Here is a 25,701-nt window from a genome sequence, read left to right on the forward strand (position 1 = left end):
GAGAGGGGCAGCGCTATTGCTGTAGATTGCAGCCTACCTCTGCTGGGCCGCCCGCACCAGCGCTGACTTCTTCAAGTGGGGCTTCTCCCGGCAGGCAAGGGGAGGCACCATGGCAATCCGAGCCCGTGTTCCGGCTCCTTCGTTGCTGCTCCTCTGTTTCTTCTGGGGTTGGGACTCTTCGCCGTACGCCTGTCTCACGCTGCGCTCTCTGGCGCCGTCTCGTGTATATCAGTAGAGTGAGGCGCCCCGTAGGTTCGGAGATACGCGGCGTATACCGCGGCCGTCATTTTCTTTCCTTGGCCCACGCTCTCTGCTTTCACGCCCCTGGGCGGGCTCAACAGCAAGGTGAATTCCAGGGTTTCCTTCATTCGATTTTTCTTGCTGTTTCGCCCACAGGTGTGCAATCACCTCCCAGAGTCACTCGCCACTTCTTTAGGAGCTGATCTCTCTTCGCACAGCTCTGGAAGTTGACATTTTTCAAGCCCGAAGAGGGAGACAGTGTTTTATGCGACCATCATGTCTGCGCCCCATGGTGGTCTCCCAGTAGAACCATTTTAACCTTAGAAGAGGGGTGTGCTCTACTAAGGGTGAGAGGAGCCCCTTGAACTCCAGAAGAGGGGTGTGCACCTGTGAGGGAGAGGGGTGTTCTCCAGTTAAGGGAGGGGAGCCCCATAATCAAATAATGATGGAATGCTCCAGTGAGGGGGAAAAGAGCCATTAAATCTCAAAAGATGCGAGTGTTCCACTAAGGGGGAGAAAAGCCCCTAATCCACAGAAGAGTGGTGTGCTCCATTGAGAGGCAGAAGATTCACCTGAACCCGAGAAGATGGGTCTGTGCCTGCGAGGATGCGGTGAGCCCCTCATGAACCCAGAAGGGGGTATACTCCAGTGAGGCCAAGGCAAGCCCCTTGAGACCAGAGGAAAGAGACCCCTGACCCAAGAAGGGGGAGGTGGGTTAAAAAGTAGTGAAAGAGAGTGACTCTGATACCCCAGACGAGGGGATGTGTAACAGAAGAGCTAATCCATTTGAGCCACAGAGGAGGGGTATGCTCCACTGAGGGGGAGGAGAAGCCCATGAGCTCAGAGGAGAGGTGTGCTACAGTGAAGAGAGAGTGAGAGGGAATTTGATCTCTGGAAGAAGGGATTTGTAACAGAGGGGGGGTAAACCTTGGCTCTAGAACAGGGTAATAAGTGGCAGAGAGAAGGAGAGACCCAGTGAAGGGGAGGACTTTTGGAAAATTTGGCAAAGAGAATCCTTCAATCCAGAGCCAAGCGAGAAGCCTGGTGGGTCCCAGAAGAAGGATTGAAGACATATCTAGTCTGTATGCCTTTCTTGGTGCTGGCCTTTATATAGAATCCTGCTTTGAAGGACTATTTTTACCAAGAATATTTATGTCAGAGCTATCCGAAACAATTTTTATGCAATAGTCTTATGTTTTACATTTGCTTAATAAAACTTTTAACTTTATTCCGGTGTCAGTAGTTGTGTGTTGACACCACATGACTCCCAGTTGGAACCATGCTACTCACCCTCAGTTGCCTCAGATCTCTGTCCCTGAACAGGTTAAGAATTATATAATTTGGTGGTTAAAGAAAGATAACCTCCTAAAGTAAATGCCTTTTCACAAACCAGATCACCATCACAACCACAGATTCTGGGTTCTCGCTCAAAGGATGAGCTCCACGGGGAGCTTACAAGTCCACGACCTATGTGGTGCTCAGGATCAAAGGATATCTCGTCACTGATTTGGAACTGACTGATATATTGATGGCCTTCAGGGTCTTTTGGACTAACACAACAGCAAAAGGAAACAATCTCCTCACTACCGTGCCTTACATCTTTGGTATTTGGGCCGTAGAGAAGCTTAAGGAAAGTATTTTCTTTTTGCAGCTTTTCCATCACTTTCAATCGACCCCCAGCAGATGTTCAGATGGTTTATTCTATCCTGGCCTGATTTTCGTGAGTTAGGGCTTTTTCAGCCTCTCTCCCCGACTTGTTTGTTTTAGAGCACTGGTTAGTCTTTAAGACTTCCAGTGCAGGGGGATGATGTACCCCAATGTATGTTCTCTATTACATCCATAGGGATTATTGTTCAGCAAGCCTTTTCTCTCATTTCCTTTGACCTTTTCACACTTTTATTCACCTGGTGAAGCCCAGACAGACTGTTGATGGTGGAATCTTATTTTTAGTAATTTTTGGTGAACTCCTTTGCACCATTTCTTTTTTAGCACATGGCAGCCTTTTGTGCTAATTCTGCTCAGAATGGCTGGCCATACAGTTGTCCTGTCGTCTTGACCCGTTGGCTGTCTTCCCTCTGTTCAAAGGCAGGATATGCCCATACATGTGTATTCCTATGTGTAGGGTCTGTTAAGATCCTGGGAAGCAGAGCCTTTCTGTGTCTGGAGCTAGTTTGGTCTTGATGAGGGGGGACAGACATCCCCAGTACACAAAGCCATATCTTGTGTGAGTCGTGGCTTTTCTTGAGCTTGCTTTTCTTGATTGGATAGCTGCTTACAGTCTGAATGTTCTGGGTCATTCTTTTGGAGGGCTTTGGTCCTCAAAGTCTATGCTGTCGTATATCAGGTGGTTAAAGGCAGCCATAAGACAGTCAGGAAGAAGAAAATGGTGAAGGATGCCAGAGGAGTGCTGCACAAAACTTTATTGATCAAGCCCATCCACTGCAAGGAAAATTTCTACTTTACACTCGACAAGGAAGACCTTCCACTGGTTTTCCTATCCGGTTCTGATTCCTGCATCACAGAAGTTGCCCTCAAGGAGCTCTGAATAGTTGTGGCCTTGTACCTGGAGCACATCACCTGAAGAGGAGGCTTGTCCTGTTGCTTGAATGTTGTGCATGTTGGTCATGTTATTTGTGCAGTGTTTCCTCATTGTGGGCCTTGGACCTCGCCTCCTGGCTGCTCTCTGCCTAGAAAAAAGGCCTTGGTGGAGCCCATGTTCTGTGGTCCTTATTCTTCATGCCGGCAGACACTGTGTCCTGTAGCTTTACTCAAGTCTAGCCAGGTGATGACCCATTCCCAGAAAATGTTTGCAGTGCCCAGGACCACAGAATTTTCATACCTTGCTGTCAAAGCTGTCAACTGAAGAACACTGTCGCCACCATCCCTCGACCCTCAGCAGCAAAATCAATGGTCTGAGTAGATGTACCCAACAACCCTGGCCTGCCTGGGTTTGTTGATTTTCTGAATCGGGTTCGAGCGGCCTGGGTGCATACCTGTTTTCAAGTGCCCAAGTTTCCTATTCATTCCATTGGAAGCAGAGTCTGATCAGGCCGGTCCCTGGGCTTGGCTTTTGGTGGTGGAATCTAAGCTTGAGCATCCTGTCGGCATGCCTTTGGATGATTATGAAAGGCAGCTGCCCACTCATGATACTTTTGTTCTTTCTATAAAAATGCTCTACTACAGTGGTATTGACACCATTGTGTCATGTGGGATATCTGTGAGTAGCATCCTCCTTTAAAATATCCTTACACAAGTATTTCCTTTGAACAGGATTGAACTTTGTCTTTAGGATAGGGTTTGGACTGACCTTAGTTTTGTACTGTTGCTACTGCCTTACATCATTAAAAGGCCTACGTTAAATTGCTTAACATCTTTAACCCCTACTTTTGGTAATTGTTAGTGTTATGGCTTAATCTATGTGAATTCTAAAGTTAGCTGTTAGTTCAAACCTGGACACTAAACTGCGGTTGTGTTTCTATTGCCATGTAGCTGACATGGATCAATAGACCAGACACATTCACAAAACTCTACTTAAAGGCATTTATTTGGGGACTTTTATGGGGCAGGGTGAAAGAAACGGGGAAGGCATAAAGCGCAACTTTAAAGTGTCAGGATAATCTGGTGGTCCCTAACTAAAATGCAGGGGTAACTAAAAGTTACAAAGTCTCTTAGGGTTTGAGAAGTGGCAAGGTTCCCCTTCTGGGATGTGGAAGATTAAGCACATAAAGAAATGCTCCTGGTTCAATGGTTTCCCTTACCCATATTCCATTGGGTTGCATTGTGGGCTTTTGGTGGTCCAGAACCCTTCTTCTTAGTCATGGTTTGTCGTGACATTGGGTCATCAGTTGAAAGGTGACTGTCCCAGTAAGGGAATTAGGATGTTGGGAAGGGGCCCTGACAAGATCCAAAGTCAATTGAGGGCCGGAAGCTTCCTGCAAGTTTAGAGTGTGTTCTCTATCCAGTGGCCCTCCCTTGATTTCTCTCTGTGTGCCTTTCTTACTCTTAAACTTCTATTTCCTTTTACTACCTGCTTCAGTCTGCCACCTCAGCTTCGCCTGTTCTTGTGTTAGTGTTTCATAGTCTACTTCCCTACTCAATTTCTCTATTTTAGCTCGATCTTCCTCCTTAACCTCCTATTATAACTTTCAATCTCACCTCCATCGCTTTGATTTCTATTCTGTTGTCTTCATCCATTTGGGCACTTCCTTCAGTCGCCTATGAATTCCTCTTGTATTCTCCTTTCTCTCCTTCTGATAATCCTCTCCCTCTAATTCCTGGTGTTTACTACCTTTGACCACCTCGCCTGTACTCCTTGCATTCTGCTTCCATCCTTGCATTCTGATTCCACTCCTCTTTCCACCTCCTGGTGTCTTGTTCATACTCCTCTCCCTCCTTAATCCAGCCTTTTCCAACCCCATTTTCTATCGCCTGTCTCTGGTCTCCAGATTCTTATCCAGACACCTACACTGGCAGACATAGGCTGCATATATTTGTGTTTTGTGTTCTTGCATTCCATATTATCTCAATGAAAGTACTTCACGTGTGTTAACTGGGATAGGGTTTGGGTGCCTGAATATGTGTCTTGCGATTAGTTTGCTGCTTCCCTTGGGCGGTCATCCCTCTGCCATCCACACCCAGACCCTACCTTACAGTCTTTATCTGGGTCTAGGGAGCTAAGGTGTTTCTCTTCAGACTCCTGGTGTAGGGAATGGCTAGTGGGTCCCACCCCTAAAGATGGCTTACAGTTAGGATGTGGGACTTGAAACTGGCCAGTCCCTCTTCTTGAGCTGCCACATCCTGGTTTCCACACCTTAACCCTGCCATGGTGTGTCTATCTTAGACTATCTTATCTCAGCTGTATGAGATTGGAGGCCTTTTGCAATGGCCTGCCGAGTTTCTCTTCCTCTTTCAGGCTCCTCTCCCTCTGTAGTTTTAGATGGGATTCCTGTACCCGCATGAGGGGAGCCAATTGCGCAGGCAGTTCTGGAGGACCAACCCTCCTTGATCCCCCTCAAAGAGTCATCAGCTACAGGCTCCCCAACTTCAGTGAAAGCAAATACATTGTATTTTGGGGTTAGGGAGAGCCCGGTTTCCACAATCCTGGATGGTCTCTGCTCTTCAGGTATGAAGACTAGTTCCCATAAAGCCACCCTGTCCGCAATTGCCTCATGTGACTGTTCCCTGCCCTATAGATGGGACAAAGAGAGGGAGACCAGGGGATTATCCATGTACCTGCTTTGTGCCCATTTTCTCCTAGCTTGGAGAGGTTCCCTCTTCCTTTAATCCCCCACTAGAGGTCCCCAGAACCAGGCAGGGGACTTTGTCTTAGTATATCGGATGTTCCCTTCCTTTTAGTGTCTTTACTTAATGCATTTGTGTTGCTAAATAGACATCTTTTTGTACTTATATGTGTGGACAGTTTAATGCTTGCAAAGCTCTTGTGTTTAACTGTACTTTACATCAGTGCAATTGTACTTTTCCGCTGATCTCCTAAGTCTCAGACGAATTGCTTGTCGCTGTTACCAAGGGAGAGTTAAGTTCAGACTTTTATGTGAAACCTATGCATGTCCTCTAAAGTTGGCTTCCCAGAACTATACACTAATAATGCTTGTAGAATACTGCCCAAGAACTACATTTTCTCATTTGCAATTCATCTGGTAGGGACTCTGTGTAAGAGGGAAATCATTAAGTAAACTCAGTCAAGTTCTGCACAAATGGGAACTGACAGCAGGTATAGTCACACAAAACGTCCAGTGCTGAGGCGTCCCACTTCTAGGTCTGTTTGCAGCTCAGTATAAAAAAAAAGGTTCCTCTTTATGCTTCTTGGAGGGGAGAAGGGAGGAGGTGTACGTTCCTTTGTGAATGTATTTCTGCTCCATTGGAAAGGTCAGACTTCCTATACCTTTCCTCTTGCCCCTCTTAGTCTGATCATGTCCCTTTTATTCTGAATAGTCTGTAGAAACTGAAATTGAACTATTTATTTATTTATTTATTTATTTATTTGTAACGCGCCGTAGCTCGCAAGCATCAGGGTGCGAAAAAGACACGAGGACGAAGATTAACAGGACGACACAAAAGAAAGTAAAGAGAGGGGGCAGAAAGATGGCAACATGATTCGGTGTAGAAATTGCCTAGTTATTTGAAGAGAAAGGTCTTCAGATGCCTCCTAAAGAGTTGGGTGTTGCTTTCCAGTCTAAGGCTGCAAGGCAGTTTGTTCCAGTAGGAAGTTGCCAAACTTTGAAAAGCTCGACCGAGACCAGTGGCTTTGCCTGGAAGGCTAGGATTGATCAGTCCTTGCTTGGCGGATCTCAAGCTACGACTTGGCTCATACCACCTGAACTTTTTCTTAAGGTATGCTGGTGCCGTGCCGTAGAGACATCGGTGGGTTAGGGTTAGTGATTTAAACAGGATCCGTTCCTTCACTGCCAACCAATGGAGATCATTTCTGTCCTTGGTTATGTGTTCTCGCTTAGATTTGTTAGTGATGGACCTGACAGCATTATTCTGAATAATCTGGCATTGTTTCAGGCAATTATTGCTAGCGCCAAGCATTAACGCGTTACCATAGTCCAGGCGAGACAGGATGGTAGCTCTCCCTATCGTGGCACTGTTCTTGATGTTAAGAAATGGTCTGATCTGGCAGAGAAGCCTTTGATAATATTGACAATTTCGCTTTAAATAAGCGGTTTGGGCTTCTGCACCTAGGGAAGATTGTAAATAAATACCTAGGGTTTTGACCTTATTTGATACCTTAATGGTGGAGTCTTTTATAGTGAAGGTGGAATAGTCTGAGCCAAGGTTTTTTAAGGTTTTAGCGCTTCCAAAGGTCATAAGTTCCGTTTTAGAACTATTAAGACACATCCAGTGTGTTAACATCCAGTTTTCAATGGTGTTATAGATAATCGATAACTTCTCGTTGTCTAAGGAATGGTTTCCACTCAACTCTAAGATGAGCTGTGTATCGTCAGCGAAATTGGTGAAAAAAATTCCAAGCTGAGATAAAAGAGTACAAAGGCAACGGATGTATAAATTGAAAAGCAAAGGGGAGAAACTGGCTCCTTGAGGGACGCCGCAGTCTACAGGTTTGGGTGAGGTGGAGTGACCGGCCCAGTTGATTTTTGAGTTCCTGTCTTCTAGGAATGATGATACCCAATCTATTGCATCATGGGAGCAGTTACCAGCTGCGCCTAGGGCCTCTCGGAGCTTCCCATGATCTAACAAATCGAAAGCCGCCGAGAGGTTCAAGAGGATTAACAAACCTGTTTTGCCTCTGTCTAGGATACTCAGCATTTCTGTCTGTAAGTCCAGCAATGCTGACTCTGTGCTATGGGCACCTCTAAAACCCGATTGTTGGGGGTGTGTCTACATAATCTTACAGTTGCTTGGTTGCTATTTTGTCGAGTACCTTCAGAAGAAAGTTACAATTAGTAATGGGTCTGAGGTTGGCGGGGTCCTGTTGATCTAGTCCGGGTTTCTTGACTAGGGGGGTGACTGTGACTGTTTTAATTTCTGTCGGTACTTTCCGGTCCCTAAAGGAAGCATTTGTCATGCGACGGAAAAAAGGGGAGAAGATTTCAGCATTATCAAGAATAAGTTTCGGGGGTATGTTGTTTTCGGCGCAAGTGGTGCAATTTATGGAAGAAAGAGTGTTGTTCATGTCTTCGATGGAAACTGGTGAAAATGTAAATTTAGGGATGTCTGGGACAGGATACGTCACCTTAGGTTGCGCAGGTGGTGGCGGATCTGATGTTTTGCAATTTATAATGGAGTCTCTGGCTTTTTTGATTTTATTTGAGAAAGCAAGTTGAACTGCCTCACAGTCGGTCAAGGTTGGTTGGAAGGGTGAAGAGAGAATGGGTGGTTTTTCGAAAGATTTTAGGATTTGGAACAATTTTCCAGTGGAGTTAGAAGCACTGATGATTTGAGTATTATAGTATTCTTTTTTTACTTCAACCAGTTTAGCTCTATATGAAAGGTCACATTTTTTCCAGTTTTCTTTATTTTCCTCTGAAGGGGTTTTGTGCCATATTCTTTCTAATTTCCTTTTAGCTATTTTGAAGGTGCTCAATTCCGGTGTGTACCAATGCTGATGGTTAGGGTTGGGGCGAGCCTGTTTGTTTTTAAGCGGCGCATGTTTATCGAAAATCTCCTGGAAATGATTATTGAAATTGCGGATGATGTTTTCACAAGAATCATTATCTGCAGTATTGTTCATGACATGAGTAAGACCTTCTTTGAGAATGTCATGTGTGATTTTCTTAAAGTTTCTGCTTAGAACCGGTTTAGGGGAATTATCAAAATGGACAGCTTTGAAAGTGGGGGAGAATGTAGCTTCAACTTTGTAGTGGTCTGTCCATATACATGGAATGGTATCGGTCACTGTCAATTGAACATTATTTGTGATAATCCAATCAAGTTGATTGCCAGAGGTGCAGGTGGAGCCCTTATTAGCGATGTGGTAATTAATGTTTGTTAGGCTAGTTTCTAGGCTTATAGCCTCTTTGTCGCAGGGGTTACCTCGCCATCTATTCAGATCGCCCAAAAGGATAGATAAACTAGAATTGCCACATGATATTTCTAACTTCTACCAGGCCAAACAGGTTCTAGTACTCTGTTGGAGCTGTCCCAGGAGCCTCTTATGTCATTCCCAATATAGAAAGAGTGTCTATCATCACAACACAGGGGGTGGATTCAGCATTCATCCCCTCAATCACTGTCTTAAGCAGACTAATCTTTGAAGACTTGACTTAGGGAAGGTTGGGACTGTCACAGTATAATCTGGAAGTAATTAAAGTGGCTAGAAAGAGCTCAACCAGAAATCCATATGCTACAAATGTGGCTAGGTGTTGCCATTTAAGCCTGGCTAGGGGTATTATTAACCTATTGCGGTCTAATATTAAGGAGGTTCTAACATCATTTTATATCTTCCAAAGATGGATATCGCAGTACATTCCTGTTGAACATAGTTCTCCTGAATTGGATCATTCATAGATTCACATGGATTCCATGGTACCATACCATCAGGCTTGGACTCTTTGGAACATTAATGTAATAGCAATGTAAATAGAAAAGAAATTGAGTGCCTGTCCATCTCATATGGAGTTATTACTCCCTGTCCACTGAGGTGGGTAGGCTGAGTCTCTCGCCAGGTGATCCATCTTCAGACTTATTACACTTTGTGTGCTTGAAAGTCCTCATCTGCAAAACCATTTTTGATATTCTCTGACATTAGAGAACACCTTTGGGTCCTGCACCTGCATTTAAAGAATCTTGGAGTGTGTTCTTTTTTCGTATCCTGTGCAGATTTGATCTGAAATCGTTGAATACGTCCAAGGAAGAAGACAGGAGTTAGAAGGATCATGCCACGGTTACAAAATGACTATTAAGGGGCTATAAGAAGTGTCTGAGAAAATAGAAAACAGCATATCTGTTGCCTGCAGCCAGGGCATGTGCATGAGGAATGTCTATCTGTCAGTCTTTTCCTTAAAAGACTTTATAAGACAGGAGGAAACAGCTCATTCTGTTCCTCGGTGAGGGAGTAATGGCTTCATCACACTTCATGTGCTTGGGAGTCCTCAGATGGGGAAGAATCAACGATGACAGCCCCAAGAGACCTTGAATGCCTGACTGCTCAGCCCAAAGGTAACACCCACAGTGAAAATGTGTTTAGAGGGTTAACAGTGACCCCATATACCAACTTTTAACAAGCCCTCCCTATAGAACACATCCTCTTCAGCATGGAACACATCCTCTTCACCAAAAGTGGTCATTAAAATATAAGTATGAGACCCGCAACAGTACGAGCAGCACATTTCCTGCCTTAAACATCAATGAAGAGAGCTCCAACAATACCATCTCCATACACCAGGTATACATGTCACAGCCCCCCTCACTGTCAAGGTCCAGCACCCTGTCTACAATGAGTGCATCGTCAATGCGTCCTATGTTGCAAGGAATGCCTCCTCAGGGGAATCACATGGCAACTACAAAGCTGGAATCATCAAAGTTGCCTCGGACGAAGGATGGTCCATCATAGAGTTCTTCTGTGCTATGGAAGCACCTGTCAACGAGTCCATCATCAGCAGCTATTCCAAGATCACCAATGTCTACGGCTCCCGTCCCCACTATTGACAACAAAGCCTACAACCTCATTGACAGAGACTATGGAGGTACTGCATTTTCCGTAGGTGTCACAGATTTCACCTATAAAGGACTTCCTAGCACTCCAAGAACAGGTACTCCAAGAAACACTTTCTAACTCAATCTAGAAATTGTAGAGGATCAGGATATAATTCAAGAGCATGATAAACCCTATCAGTCTAGAGGCATAGGCATCTGAGTGCTTGGAGGGAGGATGGGGAAAAAGAGGACCATTTCCTGGAGGAACTTATGCTATCCTTATGCTGGATTGTGCAACATTTCCATAAGGGTGACAAGGTGACGCACACTCATAAGAAGCAGCAGCTTGCTCCACCATCACTGTACATCATGTGCAAAGGCGAGGACCCTCTAGACTACCAAGGACAAGTGCAGAGAGTGCATTTGCACCAAGAAAGAGACATTAAGCCATATCAGGCCAAGAAATAACCTTTGCCACCAAGGTGGATGATGCATTGTACTCTTGTTATTTGAAGAGCCCTGCATGTTTATCTTTCCAAATAAAGTCACTTAAGAAAATCAAAATTATTAACATCAGTTGTTCAGACCGAGGGTGGCCAGTTTCAAATGATTGAATTTCACAACTATTCCATTTCATGTCCTGTATTTGTAATGTTATTTGAAGTCACCGTCAGCCATAACATGTGTGTTTTCAGCGACAGGTCCATTAGAGGTTGGCTACATGGACCACCCCTCATTCATTCTACAATACTGGAAACAAGCTCTTGAGCTGATGCAGTTTGGCCAGCCATTTCTCAAAAAATTGTTTGGTTGAAATGCATATTGGCTAATCTTCCAGTAGTGGTTTCTTCACCTTCTCGAGTTCTCCTGCTTGGAGAATCACCCTACAATATCAAAACAGAATGTTGCAATATGCATGAGTTACTCACCATAAGGATTGTTTTACTCATAGTTTCTAGTCCTCTTTGTCTCACATGACCAGTCACCATGCCCACATATAAGACAAACCAATAATAGACAAGGGATGGGCGAATTTGAAAAGGACTAGTGTGGTGAGTGGGAGACCGAGTGACTGCGCAAAACAAGAACGTAGTTAAGACACGCTGTCACATGCTCCGGCTCCCATGAAGTGGTACTTCTTAATACGTGTAATGCTGTGCTGAATGGGATCCTGTCCTGAGGCAGGTGTCTTGGGTAGGACATGACTGTGGGGAAAAGGAGACTGTGGACTTGGAGCATACAAACTCATACTTTCTTAATAATGGGCATCTCTATTTATAAACAGCCTGATCCTCACCACTGAGAAAGGAACTGCAAGAATGTGTAGGCAAGAGAAAACCTATCCTTTGTTAACTGTAAACACAAAATGACTGCCACTTTAATGCATCATGTGAATCTGGAACTGACAGCATCCTCTCATAGGAATTTCCGGCATGTCTGTTTCGTCTTGTTTTGTGTGCCTTTTTTAAAGCAGAGGTTAGGCAGAATTATAATAGAACTGTTGGTGCTGGTGTGCTACGTGTTTGAGATACTTTTTTGAAAGTCTTCATTTTGTTCATCCACTTTTGTTCGTCCAGAATTCAACCATTATTTTTATGGGACCCCACTCATTGTACCCCACACCATATCCCCTACTTCCCTATCCCCACATTTATGTATACCTACACAAATAAAGGTGAATTCTGACGGAGCAAAAGTGCACAACCAAAATAAAGACTTAAAAAAATAAGTTTTAAAATGATGGGATATCCTCTAAAGGTGTGAATCCAAGGCAAACAGCTTTCTTGTGGAAGGTTACTTCCCTTCTTTCAGGTCTTGAGCAGATTGTTGTGTCGAATCAGGATACACAGAGACCATAATGCTGACCATAATTAACATTCCCCTTCATACCCCCACGCCTTTCCCTAGTGAGTGGTTTAAATGTGTCCTCCTGTCCCAGAGAAACCAACCCTTGAATAGCCTGTGGCCTGCTTGCTCCACTTTTCTATATCCTATTGGGTCTTTCCGGAGAGGAGTTTCTTAAAATGAAACTATGGGTTAATAGAGGGTAAGATGGATGGTCCTTCCCACATTTTTCTTTATAACCTCCCATCTGTGTTCAGAATTAAGGCCATGCATCTCACTGCGGATTAGAAGAAAAAGGTGCGCAAACGACTGCACACTAGGTCCTCAAAGGTGCTTTGGAAGAATTCAGGACCCTTGGTATATCAGAGGCAGAGATATTTAATGTTAAGGAAATTAACCATGGCTACATACTTAATTAAATTCCAAGCACGGAGTTAGAAAATGTTAAATGCAATTTCTTTGGAACCTATAGCCATGCTTGATACATGAATCATTGCGTGTGTATGTCTGTGTTTGTGGGTGGGTGAGTGTGTCAGTCGGGATAGCTTAACATGACGAGAATTGCTATTTTCATCCATTTAATTTAATACCACTACACATCGTGATGCATAAAAGTTCCACTCCTCAATCCTTTCCTGCTTAGTTCACTTTAACTTTGTTGACTTCTATCTACAAATACCCCGTATCTGTTTTTGGCATCCCTTTCGGCTCCCATCTCACAGCATTTCTAGTAAAAGAGCCCACGCGTTGTTTTATTCCATTGTCTGTCTAAATGTTTCTCTTATGTGATCACAGGTCGCCGACAGTCTCGACGGCATCTGCGCAATGAGAAGGATAAGCCTCTGCCGCCGCTTTTGGCTCGCGTTGGTGGAAACATAGAGGTGAGAAACTAGTTGTGAAGTTAGGAGCAGGCACTGGTCTGACTGTTTCTCTACTAATGTATGCACCAGGGGTCAAGTCCTACAAATTAAAGTGGGGGGACTCATCAACAAACGCAATGGGATGTGACATTGCCAGAAGTGAGCATATCAAGGTGAAATATGCACATTTCATTAAATTGGCTTTGCATAACCACCCAAATTGAACAGGACGAATGGCATTTGCCTTTCATGAAATCAACACACACACAAAACCAAGACAGGATATTTTCTTCTAATAGTGTTTTTGAAAACGTTAAAAGGTGTGATGAATGTTTTAAACTCCAAGAACCTGTACAAATATTTCCTTGGGACTTGCAGTACCGAAATGGGACATTTCACCTTTACTTGTTTGTTATTTTTCCAAGTTATATAGTTTAGTGGTGGAGTGTCCGGCCTACAAATCTACCGACTGTGTTTTGATCCCTGAGTTCAGGTTTAATTCAGAAATTCAAAGAGGACATTCAATGTTTCTCATTTTAGCTGGGGGGGCTGAGTCCCCCCTCTGAATAAAGTGGGTGGACACTGTCCCCCGCTGTACCCTCGACTTGAGCCCTGGTATGCACATGTTTATAGAGAAGTCAAAACATGTGTGATTGCCTTCTCTTAATCTCCACAACGTAAGTCCAAAACGAGCTAGCAAGTTACTGTTACCTTTCCTTATATTCCATTCCCCACCTCCAAGTGCTTCATTTGGGACACTAAGCTACACTACCTTAAATAACTCGCAACCTGGTACCATCTATCTCTTACTTATAGTACACATGGAACCGGTTATCTTAACAGACGTTATACAGATGCCCAAGTAAGGGCACATCATGTAACTGCCTTAATAAAAATGTATGTGTGCTGCTGCTATACCACCTCTTGGATCTGTGTTCACATTACGATGCACACTCAGTGCTGACATTTTTGTTTTGAAAATAAGTTCCATCTCTGGAACCAATGAATTGCAAAAGATATAATGAAAGAAAATTATGTTTAGCATTAGTTAGGGCATTTTTTCCACAGCCCTCTAGTGCGGGGTGTAGGAAAATGTATCTTTAGTAAAATAACAGGGTGGTGTGTTATAAAAGGTGCGCGCCGGTTTTTGGAACCAGCCCAGAACAAGCGCACACACCCGCAGCTATAAGTGCGCCATCTGGAAGGCGATGAAACTCACTCTGGAGAAAGATTCACTCATAATAACTTGCCATTTATTTAGCAATGAGTAAAAACCATGGAAATTTAGCATGCATGGGATAGGTTACAGATCATATAGAGCGCAGTCTTACGTTCCTGGTTTGGTATTAACTTCCAATGCCAGGGACCCGTTCAACCTAAGGACTGGTGTCTCCCTCTCCCTCCGAAGCACTAGGCTGGCCTAGCTGGTCTGGCCCAAACCTCTGGTCTGCTCTCTCTCTCTCGCTCGCTCTCTCTGGTCAGCCATCAACATCAAGCAAGACATAGGATCAGGAACCACCGCTTGAGTGTGGGTGTGTGTGTGTGTGTGTCCGAGTCAGTGTCTTTATTTGCTGCTTCAATAAGCCATTCATTCTTTCGATAAGCCCCAATGCTTCTGGGTGATGGCTAATATGAAGTGTCCCTTTTATTCCTTGTTTCAGAGCCCAGTTGAAAAATGTGAGGGCAAACTATTGCGCTATGTTTTGGGTTTCCAGTTGAAGCCCTACATTGCGATTTGGGGATTACATCCAATTCCATATTGTGGTTCATTCAGCGCTGTATTCTCTATCGTACTATAAATCTATTTTATCATTCCCCAAATACCATATATAACTTAATCGCCCAATTATTGAAATATGGAAGTGAAAATAGATTGCTGGCTGAACACTACAGTATTTATATTTTTAGTACGTATTGATATGACTCTGGAGGATTTGATATATGCACCAAATGCCATTTGTATTCTGAAAAAGAAAGCCAAGGATCTGGATTATATCATCAATATTTGCAATTTAGCAAAAAAGAAGTTATATGCACTCTACAGAAAACAGAGTTTCTTACGAAATACACCTTGTTCCTATCTAATGAAGTTATGCTCATTGCACATACGTAGATTTATAACATATCCACGTCTGAATATCTTACCTAGTTTTGAACACACAGGTCGCTGGAGTAATATTCCTCGAGAGAGAGAGAGAGAGAGAGAGAGAGAGAGAGAGAGAGAGAGAGAGAGAGAGAGAGAGAGAGAGAGAGAGAGAGAGAGAGAGAGAGAGAGAGAGAGAGAGAGAGAGAGAGAGAGAGAGAGAGAGAGAGAGAGAGAGAGAGAGAAAAGCGTATTTGTCGTCTGTAATTCCTCAGTTGAGTCTGCAAATCATCATCTTACTCCTATTTTATATTCCTGTTTATCTATATTGACATTTTATAATATCTTTTTTAATAGGGTTGTTTAGGTGATTTTTCTTATCTGTCACTTTTGCATAACCTTAGTGTTTTTTGGGATATTAATTACCTGTTTTAATCTTGTGCATTTTGAAATGCATGTTTTGTACTTTGTTATACCTTTTGTGTGCAAAATGTTTGTTGGTTATAACCAAATGCACTAGTAAATAGAAAAAATGTATAAAACAAAGAGCCCAGTTCTGCACTTTATGTCCTGCAAAGTGGGTGCCTTGGCCAGAATGGATTTCATCTGGAACGCCATAATTGATTGATTGATTGATTGATTGATTTATTTATAGAGCGCTTTATGCCAAAGCGCTGTACATTGTAACAACAAATACAGAGAAATAACAACAATTAACATTGTGAGCAAGAATTACAGCATGAATCATTCCACAAAACAGTGCAAAGAGCAATTAACTGAGGGTGGGGGAGTGAAGTGAGAATTGGTGAGTTGAGGGGATCTGATAATGTCTTATCAGATACTCCATCCTTTGCAATATGGCACGCTGATCTGAGTGGGCAGCTGTATGTGCCAACAACAGTCCTGAATATGTGTCTACCATCATCAACACATAATGTTTTCCATTCTCAGGTGGGAGAGGGCCAATGTGATCAACTTGCCGGATGCTGGTTGCTTTTTCTCCTCTCTTCAAAGCGCCTTGAGGCTTTCTTTCCAGTGGGTAGTGCTTTACTTCTCAGCACATGAGGCATTGGGCGGCAGCTTGCTTGGCATTGTCCACTGTGATTTGCAACTGTCCTTTCTTTGACCACTCATAGGTTGCCATTTGTCCCAAGTGCCCCAATGCTTCATGTGTCTAGTCTGCCATTGCTTGTAATACTTGATTTTCTTCGGGGGATTCACTGGGCGTATCTGCTTCATTATCAAACGGCGCAGCCAGCGAGGTGTCAGAAGCCATGTGCGCATCTACATGTCCAACAAAGATTTTGCTCTTTTCCCCCTTGCACCACATTTCTTTCCAGATTTCTGGCCCTCCCCATATTGGAGTTGTCTTGATTTTCCATTCCTCTTTATCGCCATGTTGGTGCCCAATGAGTAAGACCTTGGTATGTAGCCTATTGTGAAGTGAGGACTCCAATGATGACTTCAGGCACAAGACGTTCAGTTGGGAGATTTATTCAGGAGGACAAGTCTGACTGTGGCTCTCCCTTCCAGGGTCACTTCTAACTCCCTGGAACTCCTACAAGCTTGAGCCACCACAATTATATTTCACTGAGCTACTGACATCACAGAACACAGTGATGTAACCATGTACATAAGCAGGGTATAACTATTTACAAAGGGTTTAGGAACAAATGCAGAACTCCAAAACAGTGTGAATAAAAACTTACGGATGAAATCATAACATTAAAGATATCATAACACACCTCCTCCCCATAAAAATAGCATCATAACACACCTCCTCTCTTTGAACATTTATCAAGCAACCTCAACATAAGGAAATGCCAGTCACCTCAAGCATACCTGGCAACCCTCTTTTTGTTCCACACTTCTCCTCCAAACCCCTTCACACCATTACCATAATCTTCCTCCACACCTTGATGGCCGAGTAAATAGAATCACACTTCTTCCCCTTCCTTGCCAACAATATTTTGTTTTTGTCACCTGTCACAAACTTTGTGAATTTGCAGTTGCTTTTCTGGTCAGACTGGACCGCCCCAACAAACCTGGTGTGAGATGGGTGTTGGGCTTCCTTCCCTGAAGAGTTCAAAAGGTGACACACCTGTAATGCCATGCGGCATAATTCTATACTGGAACACTCCCTGCGTCAGATCCTCTTTCCAGTTCACTCCATTGGCGACTCCCATCCTCAACCCCTCTATCATTGTCCTATTAAACCTCTCAGTATATCCATTACTTAAAGGGTGGTACAACAAAGTCAATTTATGAACAATCCCTAGCGACTTGAGCCATGACCTAAAACCTGAGGATGTGAACTGAGGCCCATTGTCATCAAGTATCCTGGACGGAAAACCTTCCCGCTAAGACACACCTTCTAGAAACTTAATACCATTGACAGAGGTAACTTTCCTCAACACTGCCACCTCCGGCCACTTGACATGAGATCAATAGCTACAATGACATAACTGTCCCTGACACCCGGCAAATTTAATGTTCCCAGAAAATCAACAGCCAATACCTCCCACAGAACTTTGGGAACATCAAGTACCAACATGGGCACCACATTAAACTTCAAAACTTTGTCACTCTCTTTACACACAGGACAACCCACAACATCCTGTTCAATACCCACATCCATGTGTGGCCACTAAGAATCGTGGTCCTTGAAATCCCCATGTGCGATGCATGCCTCCAATTAATCACAGTTTCTTTCATTGCCTTTGGAACAACCAGCCACTCTCCTCTGTACACTTAATTCCCCTCGCACACTATTTCATCTTTAACCCTCCTGAAATCCCTAATATCCAACCTATTGTTGCTCATGGACTCTAAATCCAAACAAGGCCACTTCTTACAGGTGAACCACGTCACCAACTGGTACAGTTCATCCTTGGTATAAGCTTCATTCCATTTACTCTGATCTAAGCACCCTTCAACTGGAAAGACATCTTTGATGCCTCCCTCAAATTCCTCAACATCCACAGAATTTTCCTCCTCCACCAACGCATTGCTGGACAAACCATCTGCCACCACATTTTCCTTGCCTTCAACTTGCTCAACTACAAAATCCAATCCTTGCACTCTAGTCACCCATCTCACAATAAGTCTAGAAACCCCATCAAGACCGCCTCTATTGAACATATTGACCAATGACTTGTGATCCATCATTATAGTAAAGGATCTGCCAAACATGTCGATCTAATTTCATCACAGCCCACAACACCGCCAATGCCTCCTGCTCTATAACGGAGTAGCCTCCTCTCAACGTCCATGAGCATCCTAGATGCAAAAGCAACCGTCCACTCCTTTCCCTTGCCATCCTCCTGCATTAAAACTGCTCCAAGTCCCAAATCACTAGCGTGTCTATAAACAATAGTCCTGTTTATTTTATTTCTTATATCGCGCCACATGCACATGGGCCTCAGGGCGCACAAGTAACAAGACAATAAGAAAAAAACAGATTTCAGAGCAAAGAAGCAGTCAGGGCCGAGAGAGAAGGTACCTTAGACGGGACAAGCCCACATTTGGCCTGGGATCAAGTTGAACAGGTAGGTTTGGACTGCCCTTTTGAATGCCATCAAGGAATGACAGGCTCTGATAGGAAATGGGAGAGTATTCTATGCTTTAGGAGCCTGTACTGGAAAGCTAACACCTACAAACTTAGCCAGCATGAGGAGAGGCTGCTTGAATTTGCAGTTGTCACTAGAGCAAAGAGATCACAGTGGTCGATCAACCATAAGCCGTTGTGAAAGGTAGACGGGGAAGTCGAAGTCCAGCATTTATAAGCTAATGCTAAGATCTTGTGCAGAATCCTGTGCTTCACTAGCAGCCAGTGCAGTGTCCTCCTGGAATCAGAAATGTGATCCTGTTTACGGAGACCAAAGACTGCTCGCACTGCATTGTTCTGTGTGGTCTGGAGGGCTACCAGGTTAGTTTGTGTTGTCCCACTCAAACGACTATTACAATAGTCAAGTCTTGAGTTGACTACGGCAGATGCTGGAATAGATCTGTTGTTGAGTGAGATGTAAGGTCTTATTTGATTGAGTAGCCTCACCACATGACGAGAGCTTGTGTGACACGAGTCCTCATGTTTAGTTCTGCATCTAAGTGGTTTCGTAGGGTTTTGCCATAATCTGTAACCCTAATCTGATTATTTGCAATATAGAAATTCTTATAGGATGTATCACGTTTCTTAAGTTTCTGCCCGGTGGCCACAATAAGAAGCTCTGTCTTAGTATCATTCAGATCCAAAGAATCTGAGACCATCCAGGTTTGTATTGCGGCGTAATCAGCATAGTTGGTATATCTGACACCCAGGTGGTCCAGTAGATAAAGCAGTGGTCTTCTATAGATATTAAAGAGAGACGGTGAAATACACAATCCATGTGGCACTCCTGTATTAACAACATAGGGAGATGATTAGACATTGTCCACTGCCACTCTTTATAGCCGAGGGCCAAAGAAGGAGGAGATCCAATCTGACGCCTTGATGAGCAGCCTGCTATGTTCTCCAACCAATCGACAAGAATGGAATGATCGACCAGGTCAAAGGCCGCAGAGAGATCCAACAGCATCAGTAATGCTGGTCTCCTACCTTCAATTATGCCAGTCAGAGTTATTTTAAGGTCCAAGAGGGCCGTTTCTGTCATGTGCCTTGCTCTAAATCCAGACTGATGTGTGCCTAAGATGTTGTTTGTTTTAAGAAAATCCTGAAACTGAAGATAGGCTACCTTGTCCAAGATATTGAGCAAAAAAGGCATGTTGGTTATGGGACGATAGTTCTTTGCTAGGGAGGGATCCAAGGAACTTTTCTTCATTAAGGGGATGACCCATACCTCCTTGAGCGAAGGTGGAACTATGCCGTCACTAAATGAGAGATTGACCATTCTAGTGATCCGGGGTGTCAAAAAAGTGAGTGATTCCTTAAGGATGGTGGCTGGGCACATGTCTCCCTTATATGCCGTGGGTTTTAGATTAGTGACTATTTTAAAGATATCTGCTTCCGTAAATTGTTTAAAGCTGAATTCAGGTATCTGGGCCCTGGTATTGATGGTGTTTGGGAGAGGCCTATCGTCTGATGTGACGTTCAGCTTCAGTTGCTGTATTTTTTCCCAATGGCCGAGACTTATTTGAAAATGTGTCTTGAATCATTTGGCACCAGTTTGTTTATATGTTTCCTTCAGTTTCCTTCAGAATTCTGAATAGCTTGTAAAAACTAGATTTAGCATTACTGATCCTAGAGTTGAAATATTTAGATTTTGCCTCAGTGATGGTTGATTTGAAATTCTTTTTTTTAAACATTTCTTTATTGACACACTTGACAGTACATTACAAAGCACATTGTAGCATTATTTCCAGTACAGGCAGCAAGTCCAGACGAAGGATTAGGGGATCATATACTTCATCAAAGCACAGATATAAGTTAAAGGGGAGAGTGAACATTGGGAGCACCAGGGTGATATAAGGTATATAGTCTCTCTTTCACATTCAATATGGCATACGACAAGTTCAGATGATGGATCCGAGGGATCACACCCAGTTGGTGATATAGATGCCAGATATGCTGTGAGCAGTCCCCATATGTTTCTTGGACGGGATTCAGGTGGTTGCATGCACGCCCATTTCTCCTCTATATCGTTAGACCATCCAACATCTCTGAGCCAGTGATCCTTGTTGGGGACATTAGGGCTCATCCATCGTACCAATATGCAACGCTTTGCAAGTAAAAGGCGTAGCCTTACAAACGTATTTACATGCCCCATGGGGGATTCAAACACGTAAAACAGGCAAGGTAGCGGTAAAGGATGGATAATTCAGTCTGTCATAGCCGACAGAAGTGCACACACATCATGCCAAAACTGGTTTAATCTCGGGCAACCCCAGATTACATGAAAATATTCGGACACGCACCAGTTCCTTCGTTGGAAAAGAAACGCAGTCTGTGTGGAATATAGTGGAACCTATGTAGTATCTTCAACTGTATCAGTTGGACTCTCGAGTTATATGAGACCTTGCGTGTCCGAGTGCATATGTCCGACCAGAGATCATCTGTAATGTCCACCTGCCAATCTGCTGCTCATTTGGAATGAGCGTTCTGCTGCGTAATGCGCAGGCGGCATTGTATCAACCGATATAGAGATGACACTAGACCTCGGCTTTCACCCGACATTAAAATATATTCCAGCAGTGTATCATTCTCAGATTCTATGGGGAAGTCTACCCACTGTTTCTTGCATGCCCTGCGCAGGCCAGCGTATTGCAACCATTGTGACGATGGGCGGTTCGTGAGAATTGCGGTGTCATCAGGCTGAATGATGTTACCCTCCTTATATACGGTCCCCAGTGTGTGAAACCCATGCCGTATCCACATTTTGCATGAACCAGTCTCTAGGTGTGGTAGGAAGGGCATACAATTCCACAAAGGAAAGTCTCTATGAAATGGAGTGGGAGCCACATTTTCCTCCATATCTTGGCCCAAGCAAGCAATGTAATGGGTCAAATCCACAGTTATCTACGAGCCGAGGGGGAAAGATCAGGGATCGCAGGGGGTCCCACCTGCTGAGAGTTTTTCCAGCCATGCATGAGGGTGGGGGGCCGTCAGAGTACCAATAGGTGGCAAACTGCACCTGCACAGCCATCTAGTATAGGCAGAGGTTTGGGGCAGCAACCCCCACCCCCCTCTCATATGGTTGTGCTAGTGTGTGCTGCAATTCAAGCGCACCGTCCCAGAGTGCCACCCATCTTTACATATCTCGGATTCTAGGTCCTGGAAAAAGGTTCGACCAGGCCATAATAGTATGTTGAGCAATAGGTATAATAATTTGGGCAGCACAGTCATTTTAAGAACTGCTATTATGCCTGCTATGATGACTGGCAGGCGGGACCAGCTCTGTAACTTCCCCCGTAGTTGTGTCATATACACTTTGTAATTGTAGTCATATAACTCAGGACTGTGTCTAGCAATCGCCACCCCCAGATATCGGATAGTCGAAGGGGCCCATGTAAATCCTTGCAAGTCATGTGGAGGAGTAGTGGCGTCTGTAAGGGGAAAGAGTTCTGATTTGCTACAGTTGACTCGGAGGCCCGATAGTTCGCCGAAGTCAGTGACATCGACCATAATGGGCTTTAGGTGTGTGTGGGGGGGTCACGTATGTATAGTAGTGCATCGTCGGCATAAAGAGAAATTATTTCTGGCTTTCCTGCCATCCTGATCCCTCAGTGCTGATGTTTATGCTGTATGAGATCATCGACAATTGCAAATATAAGAGGCGACAATGGGCAGCCCTGGTGGGTGCCTCTTCCTATCGTTAAACGCAGAGACAGTAGACTGTTGGTGCTGACCTTTGCCACTGGGGATGCATATAAAAGGCGCAGGGGGACTAGAAGGTTTGGGCCAAACCCGCATTTGGTTAAAACTGCATACATGAATCTCCAGGACACTGAGCCAAATGCCTTTTGGACATCTAATGCAGCGGCTACCGCCTGGGTCAAACTAGGCTAATATATTGACAAGGCGTTGCAGGTTCAGAGCAGTGGACCTCCCTGGGATGAATTCCGATTTGTACGGATGAACAGTGTGTGACATGAAAGCATTAGTCGTGTGGCCAGTATCTTTGCAAATTTTTTGATGTCCGTATTGATTAGGGAGAGGGGCATGTAGGAGCCGTACAATTCTGGCAGTTTATCGGATTTTATCAACACTGTGATGACAGCTTCACGCATGGTGTCTGGTAGCGTCTGTGATTTAAGGGATTCTTGCCACAGTTGCAGGAGATATGGGGATAGGCGTGTCTTGTAGCGCTTGTACAAATCGTCCAAGAGGCCATCCGTGCCAGGGGTCTTCCCCCAGGGCAGTCGGTCAATCACCTGGGTGATGTCAGACAGGATGAGTGGCAATTCCAGAAGGGCTTTGGCGTCTGAATACATCGAGAAATCTGTCGATGTCTTCTAGAGAGCGAGTGTCTGCATTAGTATGCAGGGCTGAATAATGGTTGGCAAATACCTCCTTGATGGATGTTGGTATGTGAACTAGTCTACCCGTAGCGTCTGTTATCAGCGGGATACACCCAATGCCCTTTTCTTGATGAGACATGCGGGCAAGCAGTTTGCCGAGGCTTTCACCCTCGCCATATCTCTGTGCTGCCATAGGGGTATCGAAGAACTTTATTTCCCGCTCGGCATGTTCTCTAAAGGAGTCGAGTGATTCCTTAATATGGGCTAGTGTGGCTGTGGTAGCATCATCTGCCAATCTGCTCTCAAGCTTTTTCTGTCTGCTCTCCGATTTCTCTATGTCTCGTTGAATTGTCTCGGGAGGATAGCACAGGGGCAATGTGCTTGCTTTGGAAGCAAGGCGACACGGACCACCATAGGTTCGATCCCTGAGTCTGCACTTAGAATCCTCTGGGTATTAAGCACGTTATAAATAACCTATCATATCATATCATTGACTTAAGGACTCCAAACTCTGTGGACATCCCTATCCCCCATATATATACTTTAAAGGATTCCCAGAGTGTGCTGGTCAGGGGTGCCGAGCGAGCATTGATTTCAAAGAAGGATTCTACGTGTTCATCCATGGTGGATGCAAACGCCCCATCCAAGAGTGCCTGTGGTTTAAAACGCTAGTTATTCCGGGGTCTGGCGAGAGCAGACACTGTCTAGCTTATGCCAGTTGGGAAGTGGTCGAAGTAGGTTTTGGGGAGCATATAGCATATAAGTCTTCTTGACTCCCCCCATCAGCACATCGAGGTTAGGGCCACATGTCAATGTGGGAGGAGGAGTCATGGACTGTCGAGTAGTATGAATAAGCGTGGTCAGTGCCGTGCATCACCCTCCAGGCGTCAACCATACCTAGAGACTGCATGCCAGTATTAATCGTATGGGCTGCTCATGTCAGGGGCCTCTGGGAGTGTGTAGATCTGTCCAGGAGCAGGTCAGGGATCGTGTTGAAGTATTATTCTGTGTCTCCACATGGACCTGACACGCCCCACTCCCCTGTCTGGGTCCCCATGGACCTCGCCATCTTGTTGTGCGTTACGTCGATGCATGTCAAGTGTGATTTTATCTCGTTTAATCCTTTAGTCGTGCCCTACCGCCCACACCCCCCCCCCCAACTTGGGAGATGGTTCCCAACCAAAATCATAACGAAAAAACCCATAACATATCCCATTTCACAGCGCAACATTGCATAGTGCGCAGTCCATCCCGACAGATCCCTGTTAAGATGGATTTCTGAACTCTGACCTGGTGGGCAGAGGTTCAGAAGGCCAGCCTAGTTTCTTGGAATAGGGTAACCTTCTGGACAAGTCAGCCCAATCATGGTAGCATTGGTGGCGGTCAAGACTAGGGGCCTCATTACGACCCAGGCGGTAACCATGGCGCTATTTGCGCTATGGTTGCCTCCAAAACCTTACCGATTCCGCCATGGTGAATGGAGCAATTACCGCCCCATTCCAAGGTTGGCGGGGGCGGTAATTCCCCATTCTCCATGGCCCTTCCCCATTCCCATTTGGGCCCCCATAGGGCTCAATGGGAATGGGGAAGGCGCTAATAACGGTACCGCTAATTGTGGTACCGTTATTAGCACCAAAGTCCCTTTGCAGGTCCTGTCCATAACGCCTGGTAAAACCAGGTAAAATCAGGTGTTAAGGCAGGACCTGCAAAGGGACCTCGGAATAGGACGGTAAGGGATTACCGGCACCAGTGCCCTTACCGGTATTCCTTTACCGCCCGGGTCGTAATGAGGCCCTAGGTCTCAGGAGGGGTGAGGGTGACTGAAAGACCTCAATGAGCACACATAGTAAACAACACCACAAATTATTCTCAGTCAGGTGTATATATCAAAAATGCATATACATTTATTAAAGGCCTTTTAAATAAAAACCCACAGTGAAGTCAAAGCAATATTAACAAAACTCACCCAACACGATCTATGAAACATATATACAGTAACAGTGGCCTAAAAGAATATTACACAGTAGAGACCCACAACCTGCAAAGAAAGGGGTCACACAGTGCGAATACATTTTAGGTAGTCCTTTAACAATTCAAACCATAACTAATAGGCAGTCCAGTCCCTAAGAAGTGTGGAGCCTTGCGTTCAAAATTACATTCAGTGCCGGAGCACTCGATTGTGCGGTTAAGTTCAAAAAGGGCCTTGTTCAGGGGGCTGGATTGGCACAGGAAGGTGGGTGAGGTGATGAAGAATAGCTTCCCACTATTCCAGGAGGTACTCCCCAAGAGGGCAGAGCAGGTTCTAAGGATTGGGAATAGCTCGGTAGCACAGTACCTCGATAAAGAAGAGTGGCCCTTAGGGCACACTTGTGCGTAAAATTCTGTGGATGTGCCAGGGTCCACCGGTAAGGGATGCAAGTACTTACCGAACCTCGGCGCACTCGGGACCAAACTTCGCCAGTCAAGTCCTTTTCGTTTGCAGGTTCAACTCCTGCAGATGTGCGTCTCTGCAGCTTTCAGGGGCTGCGTTCCGGAATTGATTCTGTGGTGGGACAGTGGAGATTTCTCCGCTCCTGGTGAAGGGATCAGGCCAGTTCCACT

The 25,701-nt window shown here is 44.7% G+C and overlaps 1 protein-coding gene across 14 annotated transcripts in view; it reads left to right on the forward strand.

Annotated features, from left to right (window-relative positions):
• The window catches only part of CHD3 (chromodomain helicase DNA binding protein 3), a 2,755,261-nt gene that overhangs the window by 1,836,908 nt on the left and 892,652 nt on the right, over positions 1-25,701 (forward strand). For all 14 annotated transcript variants that reach the window (XM_069646310.1, XM_069646296.1, XM_069646309.1 and 11 more), the window contains one exon: positions 13,000-13,085. In XM_069646310.1, coding sequence (XP_069502411.1) covers positions 13,000-13,085 — 86 coding nt within the window. The remainder of the gene's footprint in view (positions 1-12,999; positions 13,086-25,701) is intronic.

Source organism: Ambystoma mexicanum, chromosome 1p (assembly GCF_040938575.1).
Source record: "Ambystoma mexicanum isolate Mex_15411 chromosome 1p, UKY_AmexF1_1, whole genome shotgun sequence".
Classification (NCBI taxonomy): Eukaryota; Metazoa; Chordata; class Amphibia; order Caudata; family Ambystomatidae; genus Ambystoma; species Ambystoma mexicanum.